This window comes from Hipposideros armiger, unplaced genomic scaffold (genome assembly GCF_001890085.2).
Source record: "Hipposideros armiger isolate ML-2016 unplaced genomic scaffold, ASM189008v1 scaffold_222, whole genome shotgun sequence".
In the NCBI taxonomy this organism is placed as follows: Eukaryota; Metazoa; Chordata; class Mammalia; order Chiroptera; family Hipposideridae; genus Hipposideros; species Hipposideros armiger.
The window spans coordinates 1,583,150-1,593,020 of NW_017731572.1; the positions used below are offsets into that span (position 1 = coordinate 1,583,150).

Consider the following 9,871-nt stretch of genomic DNA (forward strand, 5'->3'; position numbering starts at 1 on the left):
TTCATTTTCTTTCCAATTTTCAGCACTGGATATATTATCCAAAAATGACATTTCAGAATGTCTTATGAGCCAACACACAGTGAAGCCATAAATACATTTTGTTATGCAAAGAGAATACTAAATGTGATTGAGGATTAGGGGTGGGGGAGGGGTACAAAAACACAAGGCAAAGTCATCCTTTTATACAGACTAAATAAATCAGACTAAAAATGGAAAGCTTTTTCCTTCTTGTAATTCATAATTCTGTCTGGCACTCTGCCCCTCCCTTTCAACATCATTTTGTCAGGATAGACGTAAACTGTGCCAAAAGCCTGGCTGTCCGGAGCTGTTTCAATAACCCCTTCTAGATTGACGTGGTGCACACCAAAAGGGTCCTTACAGTAGCCGCCATCGTGAGTGTGACCGGCGAAGAAACACACCACACACTCATGAGACCAAATGACGGTGAGGGCGTCTCTGTAATTCCAGGCAAGGCACACAGTGTCAGAGGCCTTTGGGTAAATGGGAAGATGGCCTGTTAGTTAAAGAGAAGAAGAGTTATGAACCAATTAGGAAATGTCTCTTTCACCAAAATCCATGGCTAAAAACTAGTACTCAGAAAGAAAAAACAAATGTGTATCGCTACCTCATTATGGACCGAGACCAGCGAGAACCCACATACGTGAAGAACTAGGTCATCTACAACCATGTCTCTGGAGCATAAAGAAGGGTGAGGCAGTTCACGTACCAGGGGAGACAGGCCATAGCAGAGGCAGAAACTCTGAGATCTCTATGGCCTACAGTCTCAAGATGTACAAACATCACGGGAGACCGAGGGTTTCCTGTGCAGGGTGGTCTGCAAAGGCAGCTGGACGTCAGGCAGACGCTGTGCTGGAATCCAGTGTCACCGACATCCTTAAGTACATGGGTGTTATAGACACACACAGAGGTACTCTTAAACAAAAGAAGAGCTTAGGGATGGGCCAGTGAATTGTATATCATTTTTATAAGCACTCAATGTTTTATACAGAACTGATTTATGCCACTTTAAACACCTCCAGAGGATCAAGGCAGCCACAGCCATGTGACAGATGGGAACTGAGTTAAGGCAGGAAGCGCTCATACCAGGTCCCACAGGAGGTTTGTGGAAGCGGAGCCGGAGAATTTCAAATTCCTGATGCTGAGACACGTATGAGGCGACACTTTCAATCACTTTCCCTTTTTCTGTGTTACTGTTTAATTTTATTCTGAAATTTTATTCTAAATATTTTTATTCTGCTTAATATCTACTAGTTTGTATTATAAGTAAAAAGACGGGGACTGGGCCGGCTGAGTGGCTCAGTTGGTTAAGAGCTCGCTCAAAGGTTTGAGCTCTGAGCAACAGTGGTTCGAGTCCGGCCCGAGCTGAGCTGCTGCTGAGCTGCCAACAGGTGGCAGGATGGCTCAGCTAAAAAAGACGGGGACTGACAGAGTACACCTGCACACACACACACACACACACACACACACACACACACACACACACACACACACACAGTGTGTGTGTATATAATTTTATATCATCACCTATCTGAATAGACTATCATTTTCAGAGTTTTCGTGTTCACAATTTCCCGTAATGCAATATTGAGAAAACTGCAGTTTGTAAGTTCGACATTTGCCCAGTCACACAGCTCATAGAAATAAGAGCCAGAACGGCAATCCATCTTTGTTACCCTCAGTCCAGTCTTCTCATCCATTATGCCACATCAATTAGGTCCCTAAAACAAGGGATCTAATAATCTCAGCCCCCAAACCAAGTATACCAAATTCAGCCCTTTGTGCATGCACGCACATGCACACACCCATATCAGAGTGTATTTTAAGCACCTCCAGAGTCCTACAATCTCTGACGGTAGTATGTCTGTCAAAAATGATTCTAAATGAAAATAACATAAGTGCTCAGTGCCAAATGTGTGGTCCCTGTTTTATTGGTTTGCTTTCATCCGGATAGCAGGGGGCCTCTGTTTGGTGGCCACTGCATTAACAGGTAGGCCTCCTAAGGCTGAGATTTGGTATGGGGCTTAAACTGAGTTTCTCATTTAAATATTGTTATATAAATTGATACCGTTTGGGGAAATTCTACTTTGAAACCTGAAAGGTCAACTCACAGGCTCTAATATTTGGGAAGATGTATCTGTTATTTTACAATTCTTTCTTGATTCAACCTTAAATGTTAACCTTATATTCAGATCATTTCTCAATAAAAAAACTTTAAGCATTCATTTTACAGAGGATATCACAATATAAACAGTTAGTGTGCTTTAAAATCTAACTCCTCTCATTCTCTAAAATGCTAGTGTAAACAAAGTGTTTAAATACTTACTCACGATCACCACCTTTTCTTGGTTGGTGTCAGAGAATGTAAGGACTTCATTCAACCAGTTCAGCTGTTCTTGGCTGAATCCTCCATTAAACTGAACAAACTGAGGCTCAGAGAGTCCTAAAAAGAATTCTGTAAGTTAGACCTGTCAAATATCATATTTTTTTTTGGGGGGGGGGTGTCTTCATGAGGGCATTTGAACTGTAGCTAATATGGGGACACTTGTACTTTCCTTTAAGAACATTTGGCAGCAATTAAAATAGGAAACCACAAGAGTTTAGAGCAATATACAAATAAATCACATTGTATCTTACTCCTAGTCCTGAAACTCCTCTGCTTACTTCACTAGCTCCCTGTTACGCTAATAATAAAACACAGTTTATTGTCCACTGAGCTACTACAAAACCGACCCACACCACCCTGGCTTTTTCTGTGTTCAAGAATGTCCAAGTGTTATACTGCTTAGCACCTCTGCATTTGTTTTTCCCTTGGTCTCAAAGACTCTTCCCAGGGTTGACTCCTTCCTGTCGTTGAGGTTTCAGTTTAAATGCTTTCTTCCTTGGAGAGGCCATCTCTGACCATCTAAACTAAAATAATTCCTCTACTCCTTTACTATGTTTGTTTGTTTCTTTGTTTCTTTCTGAGTTATTTATTTATTTATTTAAATTGGGAATTGGGGGAGGGGAACAGTGCTGGGGAATTGGGGAAGAGGACCAGCCAAGTTGTTGTTCTTCAATCTTCGTTGTGGAGGGCACCAGTCGCCATCTGGCTGCTCAACGGCAGCTCGTGGCCTCTAAGCTCAAGGTGCTGTGTTACAATCTTAGCTGTAGGTGGGCGAAGCAACTATCCCATACGGGAGTCGAACCGGCAGCCTTGTTAACAGCGCAAGCTCCATCCACTGAGCCATCTGGGTGGCAGCTCAGCTCAATGTGCAGAGTTCAGTCTTAGATGCGGGTGGGCATAGCCACCATCCCATGCGGGAGTCGAACTGGCAGCCTTGTTAAGAGCACATGCTCTATCCATTGAGCCATCCGGGTGGCAGCTCAACTTAAGGTGCCGAGTTCAGTCTTACTTGCGGGCAGGCGTAGCCCACCATCGAAAAGGCAGTCTTGTTGTTAGGAGCTCATGCTCTCACCAGCTGAGCCATCCTGCCGCCTGTTGGCAGCTCAGCAGCAGCTCAGCTCGGGCACAGCGTCACTGGCCTACGTGGGAATTGAACCAGCGGCCCTGTTGCTCAGAGCTCGCACTCTTAAGCTAACTCTTAACCAACTGAGCCACTTGGCTGGCCCCACACACTTTATTTCTTGGTAGCATTTATCATTGTGGAAATAATCCTGTTTCTGTTTCATTTATTATCTGTCCTGCCCACCTACTTTTCTTGTTCCTGCCACTCTGATCCATAAAAAAAGTGATAGTGTCAGGATTGCTTACAGTTCTGAATAGCTAAGCTCTAGAAAAAGTGCATGGCCCAAAACAGGCATTCAGATATCTGTTAAATAAATCTTGGAACAACTGTAACCAATCCGTGTGCCATGAGGCTTGTGAGAAATCCTGACCCTGAACAACAGCGACAATATACTTTTACCTTAATCATCCATCTTCCTGCTGAATAAAAGGTAGCTGAAGAATTTAAAGACAATGTATTAGATTCTCAGCTCAAAGGAATAATTCACCTTGAGGACTATTCAATTCCATATTTGGATTGTGCTCCTTCAGCATCCTCAGACACTGCTGGTATTTTGGAGAAGACTGATCCACGCCCAAGACACTCAAGTCATAGGCATCGAGTAAAATGAACCGGAACTTAGGGAATGGTACAAAATGATAAGCGTAATAACTCCCTGAAGACACATTCTCAGGACGATGTACACTCTGGTCTTCTAGAAATTTTGTGTTTAGTTTAGAGTTTGTTAAATAGTCTCTGCTGAAGTTATAGAATTCATGGTTTCCCCATGTATGATGAACTGGGACTTGAAGCATCTGAAATGTGTTCATAACAAGTTCTAGTGACCGCTCTGATGCTTTATACTGCGCATTATATCCATCGATGATATCTCCAAGCTGAAGAACACAACAGGGTGGTGGGGTGCTTTCTTTATTCCAGTGTTCAATAGCACCCTGTAAGTGAAGAAGACTATGTCTGTAGTATCTCCGTCTGTTTCCTTGGTAATTATAGCCGTCTTCTAAATTAGCATATTGAATATCTGCTATAACTCCAAAGGAGAAGAGAGGTTCTGAACTCTCACTTAGGGTTCCAGGACTGGGCTTTTCATCCATAACCTCCAAACAAGTGTCTAAATAAAGCAAAAAAGACAACTAAGTTATAAACATCTCAATTTTCTAAATGGTGAAATGGGTATTAAATTTAATGGTTAATCCACTAGGTAGCTTGTTATAGAGGGGAAACTACATGGGCTTTAGAGTCTGATGGTCTTAGGTCCAAATTACCAAATTACAGTCCTTGAAATGCTTCAGTTTTCTCATCTGAGAAACAGATGATAACCTCTATTCTTTAGAAGAGTAATAATTTACAAAAGGGTATTATCCTATTAATGAGTAGGCATTCTAATTCTAGTAAAGTCAACTCTGGTATAATTTGTAATTTTTAAGAAATATACAGTTTTACACACACACACACACACACACACACACACACCTTCTTCCACAAACACCAAAAAAACTTCAGGAATTTTTTTGAGAGTCATGTATTACACTCATTCATTGTACTTTATACATTAGATTCCTGCTCTGGGCTATTTTGTGTCAGGCTGATAGGTCACCTGAACTAAGTTTCTCATATTTTATATCTGGAATAACAGAGAGAGGCAATAAAGACATGAGAGGAATAATTTTAAACAAAAAAATCTGGCACAAAAACTATGACGCTGGGGGGCGGCCAATTAGCTCAGTTGGTAAGGGCACAAGTTTTGAACAGCAGGGCTGCCGGTTCGATTCCCACATAGGCAAGTAAGCTGCGCCAGTAACCTGTGCCCTCTACAGTTAAGATTGTGAACCACGGCTTGACCTGGAGCTGTGAGTGGCCGGTGGACGGCATGAGCTGTTGTGAGCCGTGACCGGTAGCAAGCGTGAGGGGCCGGTAGCAAGCGTGAGGGGCCGGCAGCAAGCGAGAGCCGCCATGAGCGGCCGGCCGTCCAATGGCCAGCGACAGACTGCCTCAGCCAGGAAGAGCACAATGACCATAATACCAACATGCTCCAGTGAAGCGACGTCCTCCACAACTAGACTGAGAACAATGAATGGCTCGGAGGTGGAGTGTGTGTGTGTGTGTGGGGGGGGTGCAAAAAAAACCTATGATGCTGACGTGACCATTTTCATTTCTGAGAGAAGTGGTTCCTGGTTCTTCAACAGTTGGATCCTTATTTGAACCAACTTTTAAAAACCTGAATATTAACTGCCCTTCCCTACAACCAAAACAGGAAATATGCAATCTTTTTTTTCTTACACATGATCTCTTCCCAGCCTCAGTGGCCAAGAAGTAGAGGAGATTTAGACTTGAAAAAGTTATTACTTTATATTATTTACAATCTTCATTTGTAATCATTTATTATCTTGTTGAAAGAACCAAGAATACTAAAGATTAAAATAAAAACCAAAGGCCAAAATCCTAAATTATCAACTATTGTTGTTATAAAGGCTACAGTAATAAATTCTGCTGTGGATCTAAGTTTATTAAAACCTAGTTGTTTCTAAAAATTCACTTGGAATTTCTAAAATCACTTTCAAACTCCTGGTCTCCAGTCACTTGCTGGAGAACTCATCACCTAGATTCTTTTTAATCCTCTATAGATACGTGAAATCCTCACTGTCACAGCACTCCTATCAGAGGTGGAGGTGACAACTCCACAACCGGCAATAAGGACCAGACTTCAATCTGAATTGTTTCAGAATCAGGGGCTGCTTTTCATTCTACAGCTGTTGACACTACTGACATACTTTCTATCTGGTCTACCCCATTATGAGCTTCCGCTACTTTCCTTTCTTCCTTATCTAGTTAGGTATAATTATCCCTAAAACAGGTAATACAGCAGCACCAGAAAGAGATGGAGATCCTAAAAAATGGTTTGATTTTCTTATATTTTGTTTGTTTCATTTGCTCTTTTCTTCCTGCAGTCCCCATTTGAAAACTCCAATAGCTATCAAGTCAGTGCATATATATGAGGGATGGTAGATGAGATAATCTGATTTGGAAGGTGAAGAACTCAGATACAATTACAGTAAATACAAAACTCATCTAAGTTAGCTGAAAATCTCTGGTCTTATTAAATATTTGCGATTCCAAGTACAGATTAAATAGGAGAATCAAACCAGAAGATAATTTTGCAAGTATATCAGTGGAACATTATTACCAAAGCTTAAAAGAAAACTGTTTCTGGGGGTGCTTTCATCTACTGCCAAACAAGCTTGTTTATTTTTATCTTTAAACTCAGAGCCTTTAAGGGAATACATACTGTGAAACTCTTAGAGGGCATGTAAGCCCCATTGATCGTCTCTCCTGCACAGCTGCTTGTGGCTTTTTGTTTTTTTTTTGCCTACCCAGCACATAATCTGTTCTCCTAGTAACAGCACCTCATGTCTCTTTAGGCAACTACCCAATTCCTCTCTCTCCATGTGGTTTACAAGAGGCACAGACACATGACCCAGGCCTGGCCTGTTTTAAAGCCCAGCTGCCCTCTGCTCGGTTAAGCGTACGCATATAACCTAAGCAGGGCCAATGGTCAGCCCTAGGACTTTTGCTGGAACTACTAGCAAAACTATTCAAAGTATTGGGTTGTTGGGAAAGTCATGATGTATTTTTCTGTTTTTCAATGCAAAAACGCGTCATGACTTTCCCGACGACCCAATACTTGTGCTAAGCTAGTAAGACTGAAGTTGCTGGGGAAAAGTTAACTGAGAAGAAACCCAACCTTCAGGAAGCAAACCTGACTAACAGAAAGTAGACTCCTGGGAACATTAACCGAATACCTGGACCCATCTGTCCCCACTAGAACTGCTCTTGGTCATTTAGTTAAATCAGCCAATAAGTTGTCCTTTGAGCTTAACGCCAAATTGAACTGGCTTTAATTTTTTTGTCATGTGATCCCAAAAGTCCTGTCAGACACACCTTCCACTGGAACACAGTTTAGTTTAGGGAAACTCACAGATCTGCCAACTTTTTAAAGAAAGTTAAGCAACGTGGAAAGAACCCCCAATGACCACACACTTCAAAACAGTATGTATTCTGGAGTAGAAAAAGAGATCCAAAATGCTGAATACATATAGCTTTTAAAAATAAGGTTGTGGATAGGGAGCATGCAATGTCATTAAATAAGTTATTTTGAAAAACAAACTTAAATTCATACTGCGATCTGTTAAGGGAAAGATAAGAGGCAAGAGTGGAGGACGAGGCCATATTCAAGAAAAGACAATTAAGATCAGAAGTGAATAAGGCAGGGCAAAAAGAACCAAGTGGGCAGGGAACTGACTCTCCTGACTAGTTCAACGTCTTTTATTTCATGGCTCATGGAGACGCCAGGGAGCTCAGAAAGATTGGTCCTGGCGGGCAGAGAGAACAAAAACTCTAAAGACATCTCCAGAGCTTCGGGAGTTGAGGCTCGAGCTGCTGTGCACCCAAAGGTGGAGCCTGGTAAGTGATTTGAATGAATCAGTGAATAAGTTAGAGGGCCCGGCTGGCCTGGAATGAGCCGTCTAATCAGCTGCACCAGTCACTGTCCCCACAGAGGCCTCTGGCCCAGCGTCCAGGAGGTTCCTCAGCTGGGAACTGGGAAGGTCCGGGAATCTGGAGTCCGAGGTCAGACATGGTCGTGGTGAGGACTGAGACTTGAGTAACTTCTCACAGGCATCCCCTCCTTGCCCTGGGCCAGGCCCTCGCCCACCCTATTCCTCCTGGTTGAGATGGGCTCAGCCAAGAGCGTCCCAATCACTCTAGCATGGCCTCCCTCTCACAACAAGCATCTGGCACGAGTGGCAGACCCGCATTCACCTAGTGCCGGCATCCTGCTTCTCCCATCCAGGTGGAGAGCTCTCTACAGCCTAACCTACCAGCAGGGAGCGGCTGGAGGGTCCTAATCAGGCCCAGGGCTCAGATTCCAGCTCACCTACCCTTGGCATTTTGCAGACACCTATGAAGACCAGCAGTGGAGAGCCCCCAAGCTCACTGGTGAAAGAGCTGAGTAAAGTATTTGAGACCGAAGCCCCCAAATCGAACTTCCCCCTAGAGCCTGTTCTGCACCTAGAGGTACCTTCATCTGAACTGGACTTGCCTCTGGGCACCCAGCTTTCCCTTGAGGACCAGATGTCACCTTGGAGTCAGTCTGAGCTCCCCTCCAAGCAGTTTGTTTTCTGAGGAGGAAACAGGACAGCCTCAGAAACCCCTATGGCCAACCAGGGCTAAGACAAGCCCTTGAGAGACCCCAAGACGCCCTGATCTTCAGGTTCTAAGTGCGATAGACAGAAACCTCAACATACTGCAGGATGACCACTCCCCCGGGTCTCTGACACCACAGTAGGGTAAGTGACCTTCTCCCCTGAGTGAAAATGTTAGGGAACTAAAGGATAGAGCCATTCCGGGAACTGGAGGACAAGCATGGGAGCAAGGCCAGGGCCATGACAAGGAAAAGCAGCACTTAGCCGTGGTAGAGAGCTAGGCCGTGTGCGGCCCCAGCCCTGGGCTCACCAGGGGTCTAGTGGTATTCCCTTTCCTCTCACCCCTTCTTTCCCTGGGAGACTGGAAAGGCTTATTTTCTGATTCCCCCTAAACTACCAACTCTGGAACTGAGAGCTTTCTTGGGCTTTCTTTGTGTCTTATATGTTTCCTGTATATAAAAGGAAGTGTTTAAAAAAAAAAAAAGACATCTCCACCGGGGAGATTTTGAATTAGTAAGCATTCTAATGCCAAGGAACTTTTTCAAAATATCCCGTTCCACCAAATACACACAGAGTGGGTAAGTAGAGAATAACTGTTGAAGCTAGTAATGGGTACATAAGGTTTATTCTCTCTACTTTTGTGTGTGTTTTTAAATGTCTATAAAGTTTTTTAAAAAGCATTCTAAAGTTTAGAGAAAACAAAGTCTGGAAGAATTAGAAGACCTAAGGAAATAATTTGCTTTTAAAAAGAAGGGAAAATAGCAAGTTTTTGTTCTCAAAGTTTTGCCTGCACCATTTATTATATTGTAAGTTATCTAAGATTTAGTTAAGAGGTATTATGATGAGCTGCTAAAAGCTTTGAAATTGAAGACCTGGAATTGAATTGTAATTCCAGTTTTTCCTAGAGTAAAACAACCCTCACTGGTTGTAAGATTCAACTAGGTTATAATGTACAGTCATCTACTTTGTAAATCATAAATAAAGCACTATACACATGTTAAGAACATTATTCTTTAATTATGTATCTGAAAAGTTATCTGCCTAATGAACCTCAAGATACTTGAAACTACAACTTTTTATAGAACACAATAATGTAGAAAACTTTGCAAATTTTTCTCCAAAAATGCCTACAAAAAGTCATGGTGC

General features: G+C 42.7%; 1 protein-coding gene and 1 pseudogene across 1 annotated transcript in view; one reads left to right on the forward strand and one right to left on the reverse strand.

The window, feature by feature from the left end:
• Nucleotides 1-6: 6 nt before the first annotated feature.
• ADPRM (ADP-ribose/CDP-alcohol diphosphatase, manganese dependent) overlaps nt 7-9,871 on the reverse strand; it is a 12,694-nt gene continuing 2,829 nt past the window's right edge. The window contains exons 2-4 of the mRNA XM_019654425.1: nt 4,015-4,635; nt 2,345-2,461; nt 7-514 (exon numbers count right to left, since the gene is read on the reverse strand). Coding sequence (XP_019509970.1) covers nt 204-514; nt 2,345-2,461; nt 4,015-4,618 — 1,032 coding nt within the window. The 5' untranslated portion in view covers nt 4,619-4,635 and the 3' untranslated portion in view covers nt 7-203. The remainder of the gene's footprint in view (nt 515-2,344; nt 2,462-4,014; nt 4,636-9,871) is intronic.
• On the forward strand, nt 8,255-9,769 carry LOC109389130 (cell division cycle-associated protein 3 pseudogene; annotated as a pseudogene).